Genomic DNA, 26425 nt, shown 5'->3' with positions numbered 1-26425 from the left:
TGTAAATAACGAAGCCTGCATTTGATGATACATTGGACACAGTGATTAACATCCCATGCCATTATATATAAGGGGTCATGAGTGAGTGAGTGAGTGAGCTGGGTTTTACGCTGCTTTTTCTGACAAGATATTCAGTTTACAAAATGTGAATGAGTGAGTGAGTTTAGTTTTATGCTTCTTTCAGCAATATTCCAACAGGTAATCAAGGCTGGGGACACCAGAAATGGGCTTCACACATTGGTTTGCAAAACATACCCATGACATAAAAGCAGCATAAAACTAAACTCACTGACTCACTCACATTTCCTAGGACCTTTTTTCCAAAAAACATCATAACTTTAAGGACCTTAAACAAGGATCCACCAGTTCACATCCACCATCCAAAACCTGCTCCTGCACTAGTTAAATAATAACCATGAACTATACAGCAAAGAATTCAACATTTGACATCTTGAATGAGAGACCACTCTCTTAAGTTTGGCTTAAAATAGTTTTCCCGCTACAATACAGACTTTTTTCTAAATATTAGCCTATGGGCCTTAATTATGGTGGGCTTATGATGTGAAATAGCTGGTAACGAGAAGCCATTCTCAGGGTATTTGAAAACCTACTATGTAAAGAAATCCTGAAGTGATTTATTTGATATAAAATTGGGGGATGGAACAGGAGCTCAATCACAAACATCTGTGACTGGGCGCCTCATTTTGAAGCTGATCCTGCTACAGCGACACAACCTGCAGTGCAAATACTGGCGACCTACATCACCATCTGAGTCACTAAAATACGTTGTGCTTTCTTAATTCCCAAGGAGTGGTGGGGTAGCCTCATGGTTAAAGCGTTCGCGTGTCACGCTGAAGACCCGGGTTCGATTCCCCACATGGGTACAATGAGTTAAGCCCTGGATTTCTGGTGTCCCCTGCCGTGATATTGCTGGAATATTGCTAAAAGTGGAGTAAAACACAACTCACTCACTCACTCTTGGGTCCCAAATGTTCAACAGACATCAGAAATACATAAGCATATACATTTGGTTTTAAAATTTTGAAAATTGAATTTTAAATCTAGCTCTTCGTCTCAAATGAAAACTGGCCTGTTACTATGACAACCCAATTGTAACCCTCCTATCGTTACCTTGTATCCAATCAGCTTTCCCTTCATGAACTTCTTGTTGTCGGGCACGGGGTTCCAGAACACCACCAGTGAGGTGCTGTTGAAGCTGTCAGCGTAGAAGACGCCGCTGGGGGTGCCAACAGGTACTGAGGACACAAGGAGTGAGTGAGTGTATAATGGCAGCAGGTGAACAGGCACACAAGTTATCAGTATAGAACATAAATGATTAGAGTATCAATCACCACAGTTGAGGGCAGGGAAAATGTAGCAATAAAATGTATAAATATTGTGGGTGTTCAAAATCTATATTAGAAACGCATGTCATGCAATTTACACTATTCATAAAATTCATAATTTCATTCATAACAAACTGGAAGGTACACTGAAGGTACGCTCTAGGTACACTCTAGGTACACTCTGATACTGGAAGGTACTCTCTAGGTACACTCTAGGTAAACTCTGATACTGGAAGGTACACTCCAGGTACACTCTGATACTGGAATTTGGAAAGATACACTCCAGGTACACTCTGATACTGGAAAGGTACACTCCAGGTACACTCTGATACTGGAAAGGTACACTCCAGGTACACTCTGATACTGGAAAGGTACACTCCAGGTACACTCTGTTACTGGAAAGGTACGCTCTGATACTGGAAAGGTACGCTCCAGGTACACTCTGATACTGGAAAGGTACACTCCAGGTACACTCTGATACTGGAAAGGTACACTCCAGGTACACTCTGATACTGGAAAGGTACACTCCAGGTACACTCTGATACTGGAAAGGTACACTCCAGGTACACTCTGTTACTGGAAAGGTACGCTCTGATACTGGAAAGGTACACTCCAGGTACACTCTGTTACTGGAAAGGTACGCTCTGATACTGGAAAGGTACGCTCCAGGTACGCTCTGATACTGGAAAGGTACACTCCAGGTACACTCTGATACTGGAAAGGTACACTCCAGGGACTGGAAAGGTACACCCGAGGTACTGGAAAGGTACACTCCAGGGACTGGAAAGGTACACTCCAGGTGCTGGAAAGGTACACTCCAGGTACTGGAAAGGTACATCCGAGGTACTGGAAAGGTACACTCCAGGTACTGGAAAGGTACACTCCAGGTGCTGGAAAGGTACGCTCCAGGTACTGGAAAGGTACATCCGAAGTACTGGAAAGGTACACTCCAGGTACAGGAAAGGTACATCCGAGGTACTGGAAAGGTACACTCCAGGTGCTGGAAAGGTACACTCCAGGTACTGGAAAGGTACATCCGAGGTACTGGAAAGGTACCCTCCAGGTACTGGAAAGGTTCACTCCGGGTACTTGAAAGGTACATTCCAGGTACTGGAAAGGTACACTCCAGGTACTGGAACGGTACATCCGAGGTACTGGAAAGGTACACTCCAGGTACTGGAAAGGTTCACTCCAGGTACTTGAAAGGTACGCTCCAGGTACTGGTAAGGTACACTCTAGGTACTGGAAAGGTACACATAACATTGCCAGGGCAACGTGACCATTAGCTACCACTGTGAAGAGCGAGATGACTCACTGTAACCTCACCATCCAAATTGCTAGAGGACTTTTTCCTATTTGGTGTGAGAGCAAAGCAACCCTTCTGTGCAACAAACTTACACCGGTGACATCACACATACTGATACTCACGATCTTCAGCTGATCTGACAAGGGCTATGTGTGATCGGTTTCCGTTGCCCAGTTCATTGAAAGCTTGAACCTGCACTTCATACTCAGTATAGAAATTCTCGAGACCGACAAGAGTGACATAGCTTCCTGCGCTGGGGCCCAATAATCTTCTCTGTGAAACAAGGATAAGACTCGTTTAGTCTCCATGAAACAACTTTCAACATCAGTGTTATCAGTGTGCATCAACTGACAGCTACACAAATGGCTGCAGACAATCAGTCCTGTGGCTATGGTACTTCCGCTATGATTGTCAACTACCTCCTATACTGTAACATAGTGTTACAACAGTCATAGTGCTATGATAGTCAACTACCTCCTATACTGTAACATAGTGTTACAACAGTCATAGTGCTATGATAGTCAACTACCTCCTATACTGTAACATAGATTTACAACAGTCATAGTGCTATGATAGTCAACTACCTCCTATACTGTAACATAGTGTTACAACAGTCATAGTGCTATGATAGTCAACTACCTCCTATACTGTAACATAGATTTACAACAGTCATAGTGCTATGATAGTCAACTACCTCCTATACTGTAACATAGTGTTACAACAGTCATAGTGCTATGATAGTCAACTACCTCCTATACTGTAACATAGATTTACAACAGTCATAGTGCTATGATAGTCAACTACCTCCTATACTGTAACATAGATTTACAACAGTCATAGTGCTATGATAGTCAACTACCTCCTATACTGTAACATAGATTTACAACAGTCATAGTGCTATGATAGTCAACTACCTCCTATACTGTAACATAGATTTACAACAGTCATAGTGCTATGATAGTCAACTACCTCCTATACTGTAACATAGTGTTACAACAGTCATAGTGCTATGATAGTCAACTACCTCCTATACTGTAACATAGATTTACAACAGTCATAGTGCTATGATAGTCAACTACCTCCTATACTGTAACATAGTGTTACAACAGTCATAGTGCTATGATAGTCAACTACCTCCTATACTGTAACATAGATTTACAACAGTCATAGTGCTATGATAGTCAACTACCTCCTATACTGTAACATAGTGTTACAACAGTCATAGTGCTATGATAGTCAACTACCTCCTATACTGTAACATAGTGTTACAACAGTCATAGTGCTATGATAGTCAACTACCTCCTATACTGTAACATAGATTTACAACAGTCATAGTGCTTGCTACCTCCTATACTGTAACATAGTGTTACAACAGTCATAGTGCTATGATAGTCAACTACCTCCTATACTGTAACATAGTGTTACAACAGTCATAGTGCTATGATAGTCAACTACCTCCTATACTGTAACATAGTGTTACAACAGTCATAGTGCTACGATAGCTTTTTGAAACAAGACCCTGAATTACCAGTCAGCAGGGTTCCTGCTGTCTATTCAGACTGGACCAGACAAACCAGTGACTAAAAGCATGAGCAAGTATCAACAATTTAGGGAAAACGTACACAGGTATGGTCCAGGACCTATTCGCATAAGCGATCTTAATGAGAATCTTAAGTCTAATTGTTGGAACGGGGGAGTTACAATCATCTTAGTGCTAAGATCGTGTGTAAGTGGGCCCTGACCGACCAAAAGTCATAACTGTGTAAATCTAGCATTGGACATCATCACAGATTCTTGCCCAGCTTAGGGAGGCACCTGCAGAGCTGTGGGCCAAAACGCAATGCCACAATATCAATGAAGAAGATTACTGGTAGAACAAGTCACTGTTTTTAACATACCGTTTCCCACTTGGATTCACTGCCACCTACTGGCTTCTTTCGCCAGAAGACATTGTAGCCAAGCTGCTGGCCATTGTGGTCCTCAAGAGACAGCGGCTGAAAGACGAAGTGCTCACCATGAACTAAAACCTGTTATAAACACACATCTATATGGATGTCGGGGATCCTCAAGAGACAGCGGCTGAGAGATTAAGTGCTCACCATGAACTAAAACCTGTTATAAACACACATCTATATGGATGTCGGGGATCCTCAAGAGACAGCGGCTGAAAGACCAAGTGCTCACCATGAACTAAAACCTGTTATAAACACACATCTATATGGATGTCGGGGATCCTCAAGAGACAACGGCTGAAAGACCAAGTGCTCACCATGAACTAAAACCTGTTATAAACACACATCTATATGGATGTCGGGGATCCTCAAGAGACAGCGGCTGAGAGATTAAGTGCTCACCATGAACTAAAACCTGTTATAAACACACATCTATATGGATGTCAGGGATCCTCAAGGCAAGACAGCGGCTGAAAGACCAAGTGCTCACCATGAACTAAAACCTGTTATAAACACACATCTATATGGATGTCGGGGATCCTCAAGAGACAGCGGCTGAGAGATTAAGTGCTCACCATGAACTAAAACCTGTTATAAACATACATCTATATGGATGTCAGGGATCCTCAAGAGACAGCGGCTGAAAGACCAAGTGTTAACCATGAACTAAAACCTGTTATAAACACACATCTATATGGATGTCAGGGATCCTCAAGAGACAGCGGCTGAAAGATTAAGTGCTCACCATGAACTAAAACCTGTTATAAACACACATCTATATGGATGTCAGGGATCCTCAAGAGACAGCGACTGAAAGATTAAGTGCTCACCATGAACTAAAACCTGTTATAAACACACATCTATATGGATGTAGGGGGATCCTCAAAGAGACAGCGGCTGAAAGACGAAGTGTTAACCATGAACTAAAACCTGTTATAAACACACATCTATATGGATGTCAGGGATCCTCAAGAGACAGCGGCTGAAAGATTAAGTGCTCACCATGAACTAAAACCTGTTATAAACACACATCTATATGGATGTCGGGGATCCTCAAGAGACAGCGACTGAAAGATTAAGTGCTCACCATGAACTAAAACCTGTTATAAACACACATCTATATGGATGTCAGGGATCCTCAAGAGACAGCGGCTGAAAGACCAAGTGTTAACCATGAACTAAAACCTGTTATAAACACACATCTATATGGATGTCGGGGATCCTCAAGAGACAGCGGCTGAGAGATTAAGTGCTCACCATGAACTAAAACCTGTTATAAACACACATCTATATGGATGTCAGGGATCCTCAAGAGACAGCGTCTGAAAGATTAAGTGCTCACCATGAACTAAAACCTGTTATAAACACACATCTATATGGATGTCAGGGATCCTCAAGAGACAGCGTCTGAAAGATTAAGTGTTAACCATGAACTAAAACCTGTTATAAACACACATCTATATGGATGTCGGGGATCCTCAAGAGACAGTGGCTGAGAGATTAAGTGCTCACCATGAACTAAAACCTGTTATAAACACACATCTATATGGATGTCGGGGATCCTCAAGAGACAGCGGCTGAAAGACCAAGTGCTCACCATGAACTAAAACCTGTTATAAACACACATCTATATGGATGTCGGGGATCCTCAAAAGACAGCGTCTGAGAGATTAAGTGCTCACCATGAACTAAAACCTGTCATAAACACACATCTATATGGATGTCGGGGATCCTCAAGAGACAGCGGCTGAAAGACGAAGTGTTAACCATGAACTAAAACCTGTTATAAACACACATCTATATGGATGTCAGGGATCCTCAAGAGACAGCGTCTGAAAGACGAAGTGTTAACCATGAACTAAAACCTGTTATAAACACACATCTATATGGATGTCAGGGATCCTCAAGAGACAGCGGCTGAAAGACGAAGTGTTAACCATGAACTAAAACCTGTTATAAACACACATCTATATGGATGTGTCGGGGGGATCCTCAAGAGACAGCGGCTGAAAGACGAAGTGTTAACCATGAACTAAAACCTGTTATAAACACACATCTATATGGATGTCGGGGATCCTCAAGAGACAGCGGCTGAAAGACCAAGTGCTCAACATGAACTAAAACCTGTTATAAACACACATCTATATGGATGTCGGGGATCCTCAAGAGACAGCGGCTGAGAGATTAAGTGCTCACCATGAACTAAAACCTGTCATAAACACACATCTATATGGATGTCGGGGATCCTCAAGAGACAGCGGCTGAAAGACCAAGTGTTAACCATGAACTAAAACCTGTTATAAACACACATCTATATGGATGAACCATGAACTAAAACCTGTTATAAACACACATCTATATGGATGTCAGGGATCCTCAAGAGACAGCGTCTGAAAGACGAAGTGTTAACCATGAACTAAAACCTGTTATAAACACACATCTATATGGATGTCGGGGATCCTCAAGAGACAGCGGCTGAAAGACGAAGTGTTAACCATGAACTAAAACCTGTTATAAACACACATCTATATGGATGTCGGGGATCCTCAAGAGACAGCGGCTGAAAGACCAAGTGCTCAACATGAACTAAAACCTGTTATAAACACACATCTATATGGATGTGACAGAAACAAGCACACTGAAATGCTCTACTGATTTATCTTCTGAAGAAAACAACCGATCAATGAATCAACTAGAATGTAATGATAACTGACTGAGATGGCCTGTAAACAAGTCTCTTACCTCCCATGTGATCGTGAGGTCACCGACCTTTCCACCTCCTCCCCCGACCTTCTCAGGTGCTTTTGATGGTTTATCTGATGGAATCTGTATTGTTGCTATGGAAATATAAATGTGTTACATCATTTTCCAATTACATCATTGAATAATTTTAAATTTAGTCTGAATATTCCACAGAACTCTGTAACTCGTTAAATTTATTCAATAGACAGTTTCAAAATTCAGGTAACCTAGCCAGGAAAGTTATTCTTTAAGTTGTACGTACAACATGTGTTAGTGAGTATAATGAAAGGCTGAACCAACCTCTTTGCTTCATTTTCAGCACAGCCCCAATCTCAAAACAATTCAAGCTTAAACCTTAGACAAAGTAATAGCAGATACTGTCAAGACTAAGGGACATAACTCTGCATGGTGGTTTGGAGCAGCTTAAACTGGGCCTTCAATTTTCCTTGATTTACATTAGGCCACAGAAAGTACAATCATCTTGATCTTACTGAACAGACTATGTCTCCAAAAGAAATGTCAAATTTCCAGTGTGATAACTGTGATTGTAATCATCAAATGTGGTTAGTGAAGATAACTGTACCCATTTGGGGGATCAAACACTGATCTTTGGTATTACAAGGGAATGCTTTAACCACTCAACTACCCCACCACCCCCATACTAACAATAAAGGCTTACTAGTTGGGACACTAGGTAGACCAAGACCGTATCTGTTCATGGCTCGAACTCGGAACTGATATCCTGCACCGGACTTCAGGTTGATCAAGGTCGTCTGTCTCTTAGTTGGGTTGAGGTCATCCATAGCTTCAACTCTCGGGATCCCTGGATAATAGAGTGAGTGAGTGAGTGAGTGAGTGAGTGAGTGAGTGAGTGAGTGAGTGAGTGAGTGAGTGAGTGAGTGAGTGAGTGAGTGAGTGAGTGAGTGAGTGAGTGAGTGAGTGAGTGAGTGAGTGAGTGAGTGCATGAGTGCGTGCCTGAGCGAGTGAGTGAAACACGATTTGGAAGGACCATATTTCAGTCAAGCACATTTAACACCATGACACTGCAGTTTGATCACGTGACTGGCTTGGTTTATAATACTGACCCTTCAGTTTAATCATGTGACTGCCACAGCTATGACCCTTCAGTTTAATCATGTGACTGCCACAGCTATGACCCTTCAGTTTAATCATGTGACTGCCACAGCTATGACCCTTCAGTTTAATCATGTGACTGGCTCAGCCATGACCCTGCAGTTTAATCATGTGACTGGCTCAGCCATGACCCTGCAGTTTAATCATGTGACTGGCTCAGCCATGACCCTGCAGTTTAAACATGTGACTGGCTCAGCCATGACCCTGCAGTTTAGTCACGTGACTGGCTTGGTGTATAATAATGACCGGGCTGCTGTTTGATTACATGAATGGCTGGGCCATATTTTTGCTTTAGTCTGATCACGGCAAGTAACTGCACACTATACTGGATCTCGCTATTCACAGTATTACACCATGAGTGAGTGAAACACGATTTGGAAGGACCGTATTTCAGTCAAGCTATGACCCTTCAGTTTAATCATGTGACTGGCTCAGCCATGACCCTGCAGTTTAATCATGTGACTGGCTCAGCCATGACCCTTCAGTTTAATCATGTGACTGGCTCAGCCATGACCCTGCAGTTTAATCGTGTGGCTGGCTCAGCCATGACCCTGCAGTTTAGTCATGTGACTGGCTCAGCCATGACCCTGCAGTTTAAACATGTGACTGGCTCAGCCATGACCCTGCAGTTTAGTCACGTGACTGGCTTGGTGTATAATATTGACCGGGCTGCTGTTCGATTACATGAATGGCTGGGCCATATTTTTGCTTTAGTCTGATCACGGGAAGTAACTGCACACTATACTGGATCTCGCTATTCACATTATTACACCATTTCACTGCCACGGTTGTGTATTTGAGACACGGCATATTTATCAAAATGATTACTGCTTTAATTATTGGAAATAAATATGACATGTCAGATGGACTTTGTGATAATGTGGTGGTGCCTGAGAACCAAGACTATTTATTTCAGGACTTGCATGCTATGAAATTGTCTTCCTAACAATCAAAAGAACGAGACCTTTTTCAGACATTTTCACAAACCAACCAATCCTCAGCCTTGTCAGAGTGGAAGATGATTTTCTTAAAATATGTAACTTTACATTTGAAATATTAACCCATTCAACACCGTAGGCCGGAAAACCGGCCAAGACGTCACAAGTCCCCTGACACCGTAGGCCAGTAAACCGGCCAGGCAGTAGTTGCATCAAAATTATATATAATTTTAGAAACCTAACTAACATATGATTCTTTTATCAAATCTATCACTTTTCACAATGTCTGAAAACACATATTAAATTTGAAATGACCATATATTATCGACAGGATTAGAATTATAAACTATTTTTTGCAATGTTATTGAAAAAAACAATTCTCAGACACATGCTTCGGCAGCGGGTCCACAATAACATTGTCAAAGAGCAAAGCAACAATGTTTCGAAGAAATCATTAAATAAATTGAATAAACTAATGAATAAAATCAACAACAGCATTCATAAAAGATGTCAAACATACATATAAAATTACTATTTCCATCTTTTTGTGCGATCATGTAATGTAAGTCAAGTCACTGACAAGTGACATCTCGGCTCTCGCCGCCTCAATCTTCACGGCCGGACACGATGTTTAATGAGAAAATATATGCATGAAGCATTTTTGTCACAGGTCATAACCTAGCACGATACGTCAAATAAGTTCCATAATTTACATATAGGTAGCGATTTTTTGCTTAGTATGTTCAAAATAGCATTATATTAGCCAAAACTTTCATCTAAATCTAAAAGTTTTCCTTTACGAGGACGGTATCCATTGCCCTAAATTATTGCCTGCCTTAGGTCACGTGTCTGATTTTGACCAATCACGACCCTTATAGCAGACTGTGGCGAAAAAGCGTCATTAGAAACCAATCTTTATCCAATAAAATCGCTTCTTACAACTGTAAAAATACTCTCGGCAAGGGTACAGTGATGTTTTTGATGTTCAAAGCTTTTGAACGATACTCAACATCCCATGTTATTCATACGAAGCTTCGAAAACGGAGGTAATTTCCATTGTTGTGTCATGTTACCGAGCGGAAAGCCACTGATATCGGGAAATAGGCGACCATATCTGGACATTATAAATGTAAAGTTGCATTTTCATGACAAAAATAAATCTATTTAAGTTGTAGTTATATTATTTGAATAACATTATAAAAATAAACTTCATATTTATCAACAGTAGGATTAGATCTTTCAAAAGGTGTATGAGATGTAGTTGTAATAACGTTTTACAAGCTCATATTTACCATGATAAACATAGGCTTCATCTATGACCTTAGAGTCTCTGGAAACTCAATGTCATGGCAGTAAATGTGTTGAAAGAGTTAACAGTCTAGTCCCTTAAAGCTCAGATAGAAAGTTTGACTCACGTTCTTTGAGAATCCTCCACTTGTTGTTGAAATTGGTTCTAAACTCCACATCGTAGTACAGGACATCTGCTCCATGATTGTCTCCATCAGTCCACATAATTTTAACTGTCCGAGGATTCGAACTGTCAGTGACCTTTAAGTCCTGGTAGACTCCAGCCGGCTCGCCAGGAGGTCCTGGAGGAAAGACAGCATGGTACATCAGGTCTATCATCCAATGAGTGAATGAGTTTAGTTTTATGCCGCTTTAAGCAATATTACAGACATTTGGTGAGACCCACAGTCCCAGATACGGTGCTGTCAACCCTAGACACATAATCAGGGCGGACTGGTATTCCAATCCATAATCATCAGTGTCTGGCATACCCAACTCTGCACAACAAAGGGTGTGTATCAGACTGGGCCCATGTTAAGCCTACGTGAACAGTTACAGGCAGGTCCTACTTTGAAAAGTAAAAAGTTGAAATTTCGCAAACACATCCCCATTTCATAACGTTAACATGAAATTCAACACCATAATTCAATTTTACATCACATTGAGTCCTAGAGACGAATGTTAGGTAAGAACTGACTTATTAGTGAGTGAGTGAGTATAGCTTTACGCTGCACTCAGCTATATTCCAGCCATATGGCGGCGGTCTGTAAATAATCGAGTCTGGACCAGACAATCCAGGGATCAACAGCATGAACATCGATCTACGCAATTGGGATACGATGACATGTGTCAACCAAGCGAACCTGACCACCTGATCCTGTTAGTCGCCTCTTACGACAAGCATGGGTTACTGAAGATCAATTCTAACCCAGATCTTCATGGGTAAATGACTTATTGAAGATGCACTGTATAGGGTTGATTATAACATTCTCCAAGACTTTCAGGGGAATAAAACCAAATACACCGAACTCTAAACTAAAAACTTCTCCGAATTCCAGACCCAGCCAGTCTGATCACATTTATGTAACGTCACCACTGAAAAGCAACATTTGAGTTTTGACACATCCCCTACATGTCAAGGGGGAAACCTCCTACTTACCCAGTACTCTGAGAGTAGCTTCAGCTGACTCCGTGTCAAGTCCGGTAGCAGCGTTACATGTGTAGTCTCCTGCGTGGTAGAACTGGGCATTGATCACATACAAGTAGCCTTTTGTCAACCCGGAACCCTGGAGGAACAAAACAAATCAGCATTAGGCCCTGGTTCACAGAAAAATGCCTAAAATTCAGTGTAAGTGGATGCGATTAATGTTTTTAATCATTTTAAGAATAGTCTTGCTATTGGTTATTATAACAAGCATTGTCACTTAGGGACCGTGCATAATTTATGGCCAGGGGGGGTGATGAGGATTTTTTTGGAGAAGCATGTACAATGTGAATGACCACTCCTAAAATTTCTGCATGTCATGTACAAAAATCAATGATCCCCCTCCCCCTTCCAATATTTTTTCGGTATAATTTTAAAATATTTTTATGTACAAAATTGCTGACCCCCCCTAGAAACGTGTACAAAATTGCTGACCCCCACTACCTCCCCAGTACAAAATGGGTGACCCCCCCGTTAAAATCATCATCACCCACCCTAGCCATAAATTATGAATGGTTGCTAAGGTGACATATTCCCCCACCGCAGATTATCAAATCAAACCTGAGAAGTAATGAAAGTGAAGGTTGTAATTTAAGATGAAGTTAAATGTCAATAAAAACATGACCAGTCAACCTCTCTTGATATCTTGCTCTATATTTGTTCAAATACACAAATATTTTCAACACACACTTTGACCTTGACATGAATGTCTTAGAGTATGAAATATGTAAAAGTAGTAATAAAGAAATTGCTCATTGAAAAACATTCACAGGAAGTCTTGAAAGTCTATGAAGAAAATCCAGTGAACCGTTCTTGAGATATCTTGCTGACAATCTTAACATGCAGTTTGATATGCTGAAATCTTCAAAGTGTCGCCGTCACCTTGAAAATTATGTGAAGGTCACCAAAATCGACTGGACCCTGCACCTTCCCTAGATAAAGCTTGGTGTTGAATATGAAGAAAATCTAGTGAACGGTTCTTGAGATATCTTGCTGACAAAACGTTAAATACCTGACTGGTACCTTTCTTATACTGTGATGAACCTAGGTACCAAATATGAAAAGAATCTAGTCAACGGTTCTTAAGATATTCCAATTCGAGCTAAACATGTGGTGGGGAATAATTAAATAACATAATTATTCATTATTATAATGAATGAAAACAAACGATTTTAACATATCAAGATACTGAATTATAACTCAATGTTTTTCCTTTACAGAGATTTTGTTTCCATTTATCTGCAGCAGAATTCAGAAAAAAACACAGACATCAACATGTAAGTGAAAAACTGGTTTAAACCTGATATTTCAGATATTTCTGAAGTTGGCTTTTGTGCTAATGTTTGAATGGATGTCTGAACGTTTAAGTTTACACCAGTGATCTCCAGATTCACTTCGCAAATGAGTGAGCGAGCAAATTTGGTTTTAGCAATACTCCAGCAATATCACGGCACGGGACACAAGAAATGGGCTTCACACATTGTACCCATGTGGACGAGAGGACACTTTTAAACCATCAGGCTACCCCACTGCCTCTCACTTCCAAAAGCTCTTCCAGCCATGGATAAATTATAATAACTGGTAGTCTAGACAACTACTTTATGTGCCCCTCTTACAAACAGTACTCGGATGGTACCAAAAATGCAAAATTGTTCTCACCATTCTGTAGTAAGGATTAATGTCGACATCAATGAGGTGATCGTTAAACATCCAGGAGTACACCATGTCCATGTTCTGGCTGGCAGACGCCTCACATTTCAGTGTGGCTGTGGAGTTGACGTTCACGTCCTCGCTGCTCGGTCTCACGGTCATCACAGTTTGGGCTGTGAGATAATTCCAAACAATAATATTTCATAATTGAGTAGGGCTGCGCAATATAACTTGTATGTCCTTGTTTCATTTGTGCCAAATATTATTCATATTTTTATTTTATCATGATTAAAAGTTGTTATTAAAGCTTAATCAAGCCAAGTGATTTTGTTGTGTTTTTGCTCTATAAATCAAGAATTAACTCAATTATAAGTAGTTTTTTGTTTAAAAATACTTCATGCAATATATTGCAATACATATCGCAATACATGCTTTCGCATCGCAATATATCGCAATATGAAAATTCTCTGCAATACCCACCCCTATAATTGAGAATACCATACATAGAACACAGCAACTGATAATTGTAACAAGAGTCATCAGAAGATGACCGATTGCCCTGGCTCCCACAAATTTGAAAGAACAAATCATGTGACAGTTAATTAATGCCCAACTTGATTTTCTTAAGACTAAGTCCAAATTGTTTCAATGGAAATCAAGAAAAATAAAAATGCCAAAAATCTGTAAACTGCAAATGGTGCCACAATAGGTTCTGTTTGATATATCTTCCAATTTTTGTTGTAAAATATGGAATAGTTTGGAGTTATGCTCTGGAAATGAAATGATTACAGACGGACGAGGCGTTGACTATATATGCGCCATATTATATACCGGGGGATATAACAAATTATCACATCAACATCTAAAAAATTGTCAGTATCAAACATGACCAACCATTTCATAAATGTGAATGATAATATCAATAACACTGCATCTAATAATTGTAATAAGTGATAAAAACCAGCAAAACATGTCATAACTGCATAAAAATTTGAAAATTGCCATCATCAAGGAAAACTATAATAAATAAATAAACCAAAATAAAGTTCAAATCTGAAATTTTTCAAATAAGACTTTCAATATTATACCCACTGTGGCAAAAGGTACTGACAAACCTATAGATATAATCTTGGGAACAGAAATTGAACCCACAACCAGTGTGTGAAATAACCACTGGCCTGCTAGCCTGTGGCTAGTAAAAATCCAGTCGGGCCAGTGACTGAATTTTCATGGGGTCATGTTGTAAATATAGCACTCTCTCCGACTTCTTAAGTTATAACACACTTTTAAATCATGCAAGATTATGGCCTGATAAAAATGTTCATCATATTAGCAGCTTTATGATGAGACCCGTGTCTACATTCAAACTTCGAGCCAGTTTTTTTTGGTGGGCTAGTAACTTTCAGGCATAGCTAGCCCGACTGGCTAGCAACATTTGGAAACTATTTTGCACACTGCCCTGGTTTCTGGACTGTTTCTCGACATGAATCACCCACGCCCACACACTTTAACCATCAACATGTCAAACGTAGGACTTACAGACGATGCTGAGCTCAGTGGAGTCTTCAGCTGATCCGATGGAATTTGTCACCTTGCAAGTGTAGCGTCCTGCGTCAGCCATTCTCACTGATGTTATGTACAAGTTTCCATTCATCAACATTTTGAGGTTGCCAGAGTCACCACCCTTTGTCAGACCAAGATTACGTCCACCCTTTAACCACTCATACTCTGGCGCAGGAGCTGCCTCGGGGTCACATATGATGGTGACGTTGCCACCACTCGATGCTGCAATGCCCCTCTGTAGAGGATGCTTGGCAAATGAAGGGGCAAATTCTGAAATGTGAAAACTGACTTTATAGTCTTTTGCAAACTTTGGAGCTTCTCTGTTAAATTTTAGACTACACAATTTTCATATTGATCAATGGAAAAATAACATCCTTAGAAAAACTGGGAAAATGTACTGTCAAATTCTAATACTTCTCAATTTGTTCAAATGAAAGAAATAATTGTTCCCTGTGATTCTACAATCATCTGACAATGCCTTGAGGTGAGGTGAAATTGGGTTTAACGGAGTGCTTGAGAATATTTCGCTCATATGACGGCGTGCATGCATGTGTATGTGCATGTGTGGCTGCTTGTACTAGCCCAGACTGAAACTGGTTTTATAGTGCTTGCCCACTGAGATACCATGACGCAGTGAAGCATGAATACCCCACTCAGACACATTATACTCTCCGAACTGACCAGTCCTTGTTGTACCCATTAATGCCTAGCGCCATATTTTAACTTCTTTTGGTATGACGCAGTCGGGGATTGAACCCGCTGACTTCTGCTCTCCGGGCAGATGCTCTAACCACTACACCACGGAGGCGGTCGACAATGTCATGACATACATCCACTTGAGTAAACCTTGACCCACAAACATCTGGAAATACCACCGACTTTCATCCACCTAACAGTACCATAAGAGACAATTTTGAACACAGAGACTACACAAACCCAGTGCTATCAGTGTATGAAATAAGGCCTGTCCGACCACCCGAGACGGTCTAGATTTCTGACAGACGGTCCAAATTTACAGTTAGCCAGCCCGATGGTCTGGTAAAAAGTTTAGATGTTCCATACATCTGAGTAAATTCACCATATTTGGTCTGGTTAAATCCATTTTGGGATGGTAACATTTTGAAGTTACCAGTCCTGATGTCTGGCTGGATTTTTGGCTTCTTTCATACACTGGTTCTATACATACCAAGCACCCTGAGTTGAGCTGTACTGTACACGGTGCTGTGCTGGTTTGTAGCGCCGCACTGGTAGATGCCGCTGTCCCGCTCTATGTTCAAGCCCTGTATGGTGAGGGCGTTCCGGTGGATAGTTAAGTAGCCGGTCTGATTCCTCAGATGTACCCCATCCTTGTACCACAAGTAAGTGGGTGTGGGTGTGCCTGCCGCCTCACAGTGCCACGTCAACTGTCCCCCCACGTCAGTGTGTTGGTCCTTCAGAGGATACGTGAAGTAAGGCTCAGCTGTGACAAGAAAATTTACAAAAGTATCAGCAAATAATCATGCAGATTATTACAGTTAGAGTCAGAAATGATTGCTGAAGAACTTCAACTTGAGTGTTGAAAAGAAACAACAGTTTTAAACATTTATGAACCCGAGATCAACTTGAGGAACATATAAGCTTTGGTACATTGGGTATAAATAGCAGAATCTGGACAATCCGGAAACACTAGAGAATTGTCACATCCATACAGCGTGTGATGCCATGTATTGTGTATTGTGATACGGGCGGTGGGGTAGCCTAGTGGTTAAAGCGTTGGCTCGTCACGCCGAAGACCCGGGTTCGATTCCCCACATGGGCACAATGTTTGAAGCCCATTTCTGGTGTCCCCGCCGTGATATTGCTGGAATATTGCTAAAAGCGGTGTAAAACTCAGTCAGTCAGTCAGTATTGTGATACAGGGTTTGTACATTGATGTATTGCATCCAATACAACACTGTATTGCCATATTATTACACCACGACTGTTCACTGTATTTTGCGAGTGAGTGAGTGGATTTCGTTTTACGCAGCAATATACCAGCTTTATGGCGGCGGTCTGTAAATAATTGAATCTGGACCAGACAATCCAGAGATAAACATCATGAGCATCAACCTGAGCAATTGGGAACCGATGACATGTGTCAACCAAGCCAGTGAGCCTGACCACCCGATCCTGTTAGTCGCTTCTTACGACAAGCATGGGTTATTGAAGGTTCATTCTAACCCAGACCTTCACAGGCCTGTATTTTGTAATATCCCTGAACAAATGTAGCATAAAGACACATTTCCATTGCCTAAATTCTCAAGAAAACATCCTCTACTATCAAATACACTGAAGGCACAGCTGAAAGTGAAACTGAAAATAAACTTTCAGATGAGGCCTCTTGAGCACTTCTTGAGGTCAAGGTCATGGGGAAAAACATTGACGCCAGTGACCTCACTACCGCCAGTGAGTGAGGTTTTTTAATGACACTTTTAGCAATATTCCAGCAATATCACAGCGGGGAACACCAGTAAAAGGCTTCACACATTGTACGCATAAGGGAAATAAACTCAGGTCTTAGACATATTGAGCGAATACTTTAACCACTGGGCTACCACAACGCCCCAACATGATGACTGACTGACTGACTGAGTTTAGTTTTACGCCGCTTTTAGCAATATTCCAGCAATATCACAGCGGGGAACACCAGTAAAAGGCTTCACACATTGTACGCATAAGGGAAATAAACTCAGGTCTTAGACATATTGAGCGAATACTTTAACCACTGGGCTACCACAACGCCCCAACATGATGACTGACTGACTGACTGAGTTTAGTTTTACGCCGCTTTTAGCAATATTCCAGCAATATCACGGCGGAGGACACCAGAAATGGGCTTAACACATTGTGCCCATGTGGGGCCCCAACATGATGAAGACAAGACAACAGATGATGCGATTTATATTGACTCACATTGAATTCTGAGTGAATATCCCTTCTCGTCGGCTTCCTTTGTGGTGGAACTGTACACACGGCACTTGTAGACTCCCTGGTCCTCTGGGGCAACGTTGAGGATGGTGAGAACGCGGTTGTGGTCAGAGTACCTCGCCCGTGACGGCATCTCCTTCCCCAACAAGCGACTCCACTGGTACACCAAGGGCCCCCTGAAGTAAAGAATAAACACATTCAGAATATGCAACCTGAAACTGTAGACTCCTCAGGGAGCTGAGAAAGAAATAACTCCATCGTCACGAGCCAACGCTTTAACCACTAGGTCACCCCACCAATGAATCCACCCCACCAATGAATCCAGCCAGTGCTTGTAGTATCAAAGCTGAATCAGAAAATTTGAGAATGATGTCAATTATTTAAAATATACCGGTATTTCCACTAGGTGATAGAAGTGGGTTACCTCAACAACAAGCCAGCGAGCTTTGCTACTTTGATCACTTTGAGTTGACATAACCAAACATACTTTTTAAAAATCATATGAGGATACCATGACGACCTACCTGTGAAGATCCAGGTTAGAATTGGTCTTCAGCAACCCATGCTTAAACTTAAGAGACGTCTAACCTGATCTGTGGTCAGACTCGATGACTTGGTTGACATATGTCATCGTATCCCAGTTGCTCATGCTGTTGATCACTGGATTGTCTGGTCCAGATTTGATTATTTACAGACGACAGACGCAAAAGAGCTGAAATATTGCTGAGTGCGACGTTAAACAACTACCAAACCATGATGACCAATCAACAGAGTCACCTGACAGGGGCGTATCTGAGCCAGTTATTATGTGTAGGCAAAAAGTTTAGAATGCAATTATTTTCAGCATGTTGAAATAAATTCACCTGTAACAGTTTTCTTTCAAATTTATCATTTCCTTTATTTAATATTTTTTTTACAAAATTATGTGTAGGCAATTGCCTTTTTGCCTATATGGCAGCTACGCCCCTGCCTGACCTGACCACCCAATCAATGTATTCGTATGAGTGGTATAGGTTCATTGGGTCCAAGTCAGACCCAGAATCGTAGCAGTACTCACGTTCCGTAAGCAAAGCACTCTAGTTGTATGTCTTGTCCCTTCTTGGGCTGCGACGGGAACACCGAGATGAAGTCATCCTGGATGATGGGTCGGTAGTTTCCCCCAGCTGAAATATACACCAACAGATATGAAATATACACCCACAGTTTTGAAATATACACCAACAGATATGAAATATACACCAACAGATATGAAATATACACCAACAGATATGAAATATACACCCACAGATGACCATCCAGAGTGAGTGGGTGAGCGAGTGAGTGATTGGGCAAGTGGTTGAGTGAGTGAGCGGTTGAATTCAGTTAGTGGTTGAGTGAGTTTGGGGTGATTAATTGATTGATTGATTGATTGATTACAGCATCAGCAATTTTGCTGCTATCAGTGTCAGTCAATCAAACATTAGAGTACAACATGATTCCTAGGATGGACAGGATGTCAGTCACACATATTCAACACCATGACCCTGCAGTTTGATCATGTGACTGGCTGGGCTATGACCCTGCCCTTAATCATGTAAATGGCTCAACCATAAAGCTGCAGTTTGATTTGTGAATCACACGACCATGACTCTATAGGTTGATCATTTAGAACAGAACCACTCTCTCTGCATACAATGAAATAAAAAATGGATAAATACAGACAAAACATAGAGAAGATCAGCATAATTTCTGCAATCTTAATACATCAATATGCAACTAGTACACATTAGAAGTTAATAATAATGCCACTTCAAAGCTGTGGTAAAAACACTATGGTAAGAAAGTTCTCTTGTGTACCTACCTTTGGAATTCACATCAAGATTAAAACCCAGACTGGATTTAGTTGGAGTCTGAGAAGAACCAATGTAATTGCTGGTCCCGTCACTGCTTGTAAGGGAGACAATGCAGTGATATCTCCCCTCGTCAATACGCGTCACCTCCGAAAAGTAGAGCTTGCCGTTGTTGGAGATGAAGATGTAGGACTGCAGACTCGGTCGGATGAAGTTGGCAACATTGTTTTTATACCACTGAAACTTGGCCGCTGAAAGGAACCACGGTATGGTCAGGACAACAAGGACACTGCTTGTCAGACAACTTTCATTTTGTTTTCTGAATGGACTTTCTACTACAGTGTTCCACATGAGGTCAATCAATTTTGTTGTTCTTTGACGGAGGGTAGATTTCTCTCCCCATGTAACCCCCAATAAACAATAAAAAAACATGCCCAAAAAGGACTCATTTCTTTTGTTTCAAGCTCAAATAAAATCGTTCAGATGTTGATTTTCGTACCAAGAAGTTTAGTAGACCCTCACTCTCTACAAATAACTTATCATGCTGAAAAGGACAAAGTATGAGTAATTTCTAATGACGACAGACTTGAGGCTATAAAGCCAAGGGTAGAGGGGTCAGGAAAAACTGGACTTGGATGTTGCCCAATCTTGCAAAAGAATTGTCATCTCAAGGGTTAACATACCAAAGCACAACCAAAGATTGTTGTTTTTTCCAGACACCAACAGAAATAATCAAAAGTATCAGTATTAGAGAGGAGAAATGTTGATCATAAACAAGTAAGTTTGTCTCCCTACTCAGGATGTGGACTTGACCAGACCCTGGTCAATATTATATGATACATTTCCTGTTACAAAACAAACTAGTGAGATGTGACATTTTGGTTCATCTGAAAACAACAGATGACAGGTGGTTAAGTATTTACCTGGCTTCACTGTGATTGGAGGACAATTCAGCTGAGCACCCTCGTATTCATTGGTCACAGTCGGTGCCACACCAACATTGGAGAATTCTCCCAGATCTGAAGAATTCAAGACACATTAAAAAAACAATAAAGTTAGTTGCTTCTGGTTGAATGCTGCAATCAATAATATACAACATACAGTAAAGATACAAGTCTTGACCAGAATATCCAATGACTGATCAATCAAGCCAATCAATTGGTCACTTCTCATGATTGTCATAGACTGCAGTGTTCAATTCTAAAGTAATATCTGCATGGTGATGATACACTAAGTTTGAAATACGCTAACTGTGAAAGGACCTTAGGACAGCATCATTGGGTGGTAACCTCCCCAAACTGACGTCCCCTTTCTGTACTTTAGGCACCCAGTATTAATGTCTTCAGAACCTCATTATAAAACGAGATGAATATACTTATTGGCACCACAGGTAAATGCCTTTAGAACCTCATTATAAGGCTAGAAGTATCTATTTCTTTGCACCAGTAGTTAATGCTTCAGAACCTCATTAAAAGGACATGTGATATGGTGGACTGGACCACTTCTACCATTAAGTAGATGGCAGCTCTGTAGTAGATCCTTAGGTACCCAAACACCCCCTAATTGATGTGTCATGTATTATGAGTTACATGTATTAGGGGTCAGTGAATTGGTTTCCCACTGCTCCTAGCAGTATTCCAGGAATATTCCAGCAGGGACAGGGGACACAAGACATGGCTTCAGCAAACAGACTGGTCAAGATTCTGTGCCTTGTAGTTGGAATCAGGACAAGTCCTTTCTAAAAACTTGCTTGCAACTAGTTGCATGCGCTTTAAGATTAAGATTTGGGTGTTCTGATGTTGGAATTGTGGTGCAATCTACAAGTTGTTACTACAAGCTGCAATGTAAGAATGTTTCACAAGATGATCACTGTCCATGTTTGATTAGTGAGTAACTGAGTGAGTGAGTTGGGTTTTATTCCAGCAATATCATGGTGGGGGACACCAGAAATGGGCTTCACACATTGTGCCCATGTGGGTATCGCACCCGGGTCTTCAGCGTGATGAGCGAACACTTAACCACTAGGCTACCCCACCGCCCCCAAGTTTGATTCTCTAAAGAGTAAGTGTAAACTGTTTTATCAACTTACCTCCAAAGGAGAGCTGGGCAGTCTTGCTGAGAGCTACTCCGAGATAGTTCTCCGCCTTGCACTGATAGTAGCCTTCGTCACGAGTATTTGGATTGTTGATCGTCAGTCGGCCATTGGTCAGAGTGTAGCGGTTGTCAGTCGAAGCATCCAGTGCAAAGGTTCCATTACCCACAAACCTATACCACTGGTACTTGGCGTCGGGGACAGCATGGGCGACACACTCCATGAACACAGCAGTAGTGGAGCCCAGGATTGTTGTGTCGGATGGCTCGACAAGGAACTTGGGTCCCCGAGGAATGTCATTGGGGTTTTCAGTAGCGAAACCATAGTCTGGAATGGCAAAAACAGTCAACTACACCGAAACCCCAAAACCATGTACATTTCATCAACACAGGTACATATCTCACTCACTTGGACAAACAGATTGCTCAGCTTCACAAGAATCCCAATGGATCTGGCAATGTCAACGGAAAGACTTACCAAAGTCTCTATCTTCCTGGACAATCCTATAGGCTTCGGTCTGGTCAATCTCACAGATGAAGGACAACTCTCCAGTGGTGCGTGTCACTGCCCAGCCATAGTTGTTACCTGCGATTATAGCAGTGTATTTAAGTTTAGTTTGTTGTTTAATGCTACACTCATTAATATTCCAGCTATGTAGTGGTAGTTTGTAAAAAATGAGCCGAGACCAGGCAATCCAGTCATCAACAGCATCCAAAGTGATCCAGATTTTTAAGAAAATGTCACACCCAAAATAAACAGAAATCAGACAATATGGCAGTCCATTACTTGCAAATGCATAGATGACCCGTGCACCATCTTCCAAGGCGAATGACTCATTGAGCCAGAAGCTGAATCCCCGAGAGAAGGTTCCATCTCCGCTCCAGCTGATTCCCCCAGAAGTCCCGATAGTGACTTGACCGCTAGTGAACCACTCGTCTCTGGGGAGAGGAAATTATGAACACATGCAGAACACACTCTCATTCCGATCCTAATAATTTGTGTGTTTGTTTGCTGTTTAACGCCATACTCAGCAATATTCCAGCTATATTACAGTCTGTAAGTCTAGACCAGACAATCAAGTGATCAACAGCATAAGCATTGATATACACAATACACCTTATAACAAAATAAATCTTGTATAAAAATGTTGTTTAGGTCAGTCTTTCCTTCTTTCGCTATATGGACCTTACAGGGAAAATTTGGGTCCAAAGTAGGTCAGAAAAAGAAAAGAACAGATGCACTGGACAGGGCTATTTCAATTTGGTTTGGTAGGTGGCCATAAGATCTTGGCCTGCTTTGGGTAATCATAAATGTCATGAATCACATCTCATGAAAGACAACTTATTGTTGCAAAACATTATGGTATGGTCAAATAGAAATCTCATATATTTCGTTTCATTGGCAACGTGTTATTTACAGTCAGTTGCAAAAACTTGTAACTTTTTGTCGTGAATTCGTAAGTTAATAGGTTGGTGGATCCATAAAACAAGGAAAAAACAGAAAGGCATTGTAATGCATTTTATGTTGCATCTGCAATTGTTACTATAATTGTCACGCAGGTTGGGTTGATGATGCTGTTAGCCACTCATATCCTGACAAGGTGCAACACGAACAGACTCAACACATCAGAAGCTTATGAAGCTCAGTGAAACCCAGGTGTTCAGTGTAACATCTGAATGCTTGTTTTCAGTGAAACCCAGGTGTTCAGTGTAACATCTGAATGCTTGTTTTCAGTGAAACCCAGGTGTTCAGTGTAACATCTGAATGCTTGTTTTCAGTGAAACCCAGGTCTTCAGTGTAACATCTGAATGCTTGTTTTCAGTGAAACCCAGGTGTTCAGTGTAACATCTGAATGCTTGTTTTCAGTGAAACCCAGGTGTTCAGTGTAACCTCTGAATGCTTGTTTTCCAAAACCACCCCACTCCCCAGCCACAACGAACATGAGGAGAACAATAATGGCTGCAGTACATCTAAAGCAAATAGTACTAAGTATAGTTTGATATCATATGTTCGTTTGTTTTTAACACGCCATATGTTAATATGCCAACTGTAAGATGGTAGTCTGTACATAACTGGGACTGGACTAGACAATCCAGTGATTAACATCAGTCTTCGCAACTGGGATACAATGAGCGAGTGAGTGAGTTTAGTTTTACGCCGCACTCAACTATATTCCAGCTATACAGCGTTGGTCTGTAAATAATCAAGTCTGGACCAGACAACCAGTGATAAACAGCATGAGCATCAATCTACGCAACTGGGATACAATGACATGTGTCAACCAAGTCAGCGCGCCTGATCACCCGATCCCATTAGTCGCCTCTTATGACAAGCATGGGTTACTGAAGATCAATTCTATCCCTGATCTTCAAGGGTCCAGTTCGTAAAGAGTTATGACCAGGGATCCAAGGATCGGTGACAGCTAACCAGCTTCAGCAGCAGAAAGATCAGTGATGTCATTTGACTGTGACATCAAAGTAACCAATGATGGAACAAATGGTAGATGTGCAGTACTAACCAAAATAAACTTGAACAATTTGAAAGGGAAACAAAACATAAATTATGAAATTATGAAATTAACACAATGAACATTTCAAGACAAAAAATAGTGGGTGTAAACATTTGTTGCAACAATTCATGTATTAAAATGGCATTTCTGTTACCAAGGCAACATGGTTCTTACCAACCAAAATGGAATCTTCCAATTTATACTCCAAATTTCAATTTCAACAAATCCTTTCACAAAATTCATGCAAAGACATTGTCAGTACCGGTAGCTCAAAGCATTCGTGGATTATCTCAAGAACTGTCAAATCAACATGCCATGCCCTAATGAAGAATGACCATGACACTTTATCAGCAACATGTCAATGCTGCCATATTGCTAAAGTAGTCTTCATCAAGTTCAACATTATAACATATGTAAGTGTCATTTAAATCAAATCTTTTACTGGTATAGTCCACAGTCACATCAGGTGAACTTTCTAATTAGTCTCAAGAGGTCCTTGCTGTCTGTACATTCAGGCCAAAATATCTGATTTCCATCTCTTGAAAACAACATTCATCTAACAAATTGACACTGTGACATTCATTTGTGGATATTTTATACACCATGGTGTCTGTCACTGAGAGCCACTGCATCCACTTCCAACAGGGTAATACCACTTAAGAAATATTTCGGTTCCATTTTGGTTTTCTTTTGTTAACATGAACATTTCCAAATTGCAGGGGTCAGATTTTAAGCGGTTTCAGTTGAAAAACCTATAAGCAGTTGGCCCAATGAACATTCAGATTGGTATATCAAAGATCACCTGATGCAATAGCTGTCTATGTACATGCCGTCAAGTCGTCACAAAGGCATAAAATATAAGATTTTAATGACACTGAATCATGTTTAATTAATTCAACATTTCAATACACCAAAAGCCCCCCAAACCATGCACATTTCATCAACATCTATTCTCACTGTGAAGGATCATTCAAGCTGTGGAGGAAAGAGGAGGAAGTGATAACAAGCTCAAGAGAAACCATGCACTCATCTCAAGGACATCCATTTTCTCTGTACTATGACTGTGTGTCCCATTATGCTTGTAGCGAACTTTGACATTACATGCTGAAGAATCTAATGAGTGAGTTTAGTTTTACGCCGCACTCTGCAATATTCCAGCAATGTGGCGGCGGTCTGTAAATAATCGAGTCTGGACCAGACAATCCAGTGATCAACATCATGAGCATCGATTTGCGCAATTGGGAACTTATGACATGTGTCAACCAAGCCAGGGAGCCTGACCACCCGATCCCGTTAGTCGCCTCTTACGACAAGCATGGGTTACTGAAGGTTCATTCTAACCAGAGACCATATAATAGATTTATTTATCTATTATATGGTCTCTGTTCTAACCCAGACCTTCAAGGGAAAAGAATCTAATGGATATGATGATGTCAAAATCTTTGGTGTGACATCACTGGCTTCCGACACTAACATATTCTTACATACAATACAGAGAGAATGTCATTGGGGTTTTCTGTAGTGAAACCAGAGTCTGGAATGAGATACAGTAAAGTGCGGTTGTAACAAACTGAAAGGGACACCTAGATTATTTGTTATAACTGTGGTTCGTTATACAAATTTCAATTAAAATACAGTCAGCTCTCGTTAATGCGACACTCATTAATCCAACAATCACGTTAATCCGACAAAAATATTAGGGAACCATTTTAAACTGTGATAATTACTCTCGTTAATCCGACATTCTCGCATTCGGACTCCGACATACCAATCTAATCTAGCAAGTGATCATTGTAAATACATTGTAAAAACATTCTTTAATCCGACAATCAACACAGCCGGTCGGATAATCCGACCGTTAACAAACATCACACATGAGAGGTGATTAGCGCGTGCCTTACTGGCCGCTTGACACCCACGTCGG

General features: G+C 41.0%; 1 protein-coding gene across 1 annotated transcript in view; it reads right to left on the bottom strand.

Moving 5' to 3' along the window:
- Positions 1-26425, bottom strand: part of LOC124272077 (contactin-like) — a 39241-nt gene that overhangs the window by 6280 nt on the left and 6536 nt on the right. The window contains 17 exon segments of the mRNA XM_046707215.1: positions 1132-1256; positions 2775-2925; positions 4551-4646; positions 7347-7441; positions 8026-8169; positions 10834-11007; positions 11865-11991; positions 13569-13732; positions 15099-15392; positions 16309-16581; positions 18057-18247; positions 19129-19234; positions 19912-20151; positions 20824-20919; positions 21990-22319; positions 22470-22577; positions 22779-22930. Coding sequence (XP_046563171.1) covers positions 1132-1256; positions 2775-2925; positions 4551-4646; positions 7347-7441; positions 8026-8169; positions 10834-11007; positions 11865-11991; positions 13569-13732; positions 15099-15392; positions 16309-16581; positions 18057-18247; positions 19129-19234; positions 19912-20151; positions 20824-20919; positions 21990-22319; positions 22470-22577; positions 22779-22930 — 2866 coding nt within the window.

This window comes from Haliotis rubra, unplaced genomic scaffold (assembly GCF_003918875.1).
Source record: "Haliotis rubra isolate DU_JTF1 unplaced genomic scaffold, ASM391887v1 Scf166, whole genome shotgun sequence".
Lineage (NCBI taxonomy): Eukaryota > Metazoa > Mollusca > Gastropoda > Lepetellida > Haliotidae > Haliotis > Haliotis rubra.
This window is presented reverse-complemented; position numbering and strand designations above follow the sequence as displayed.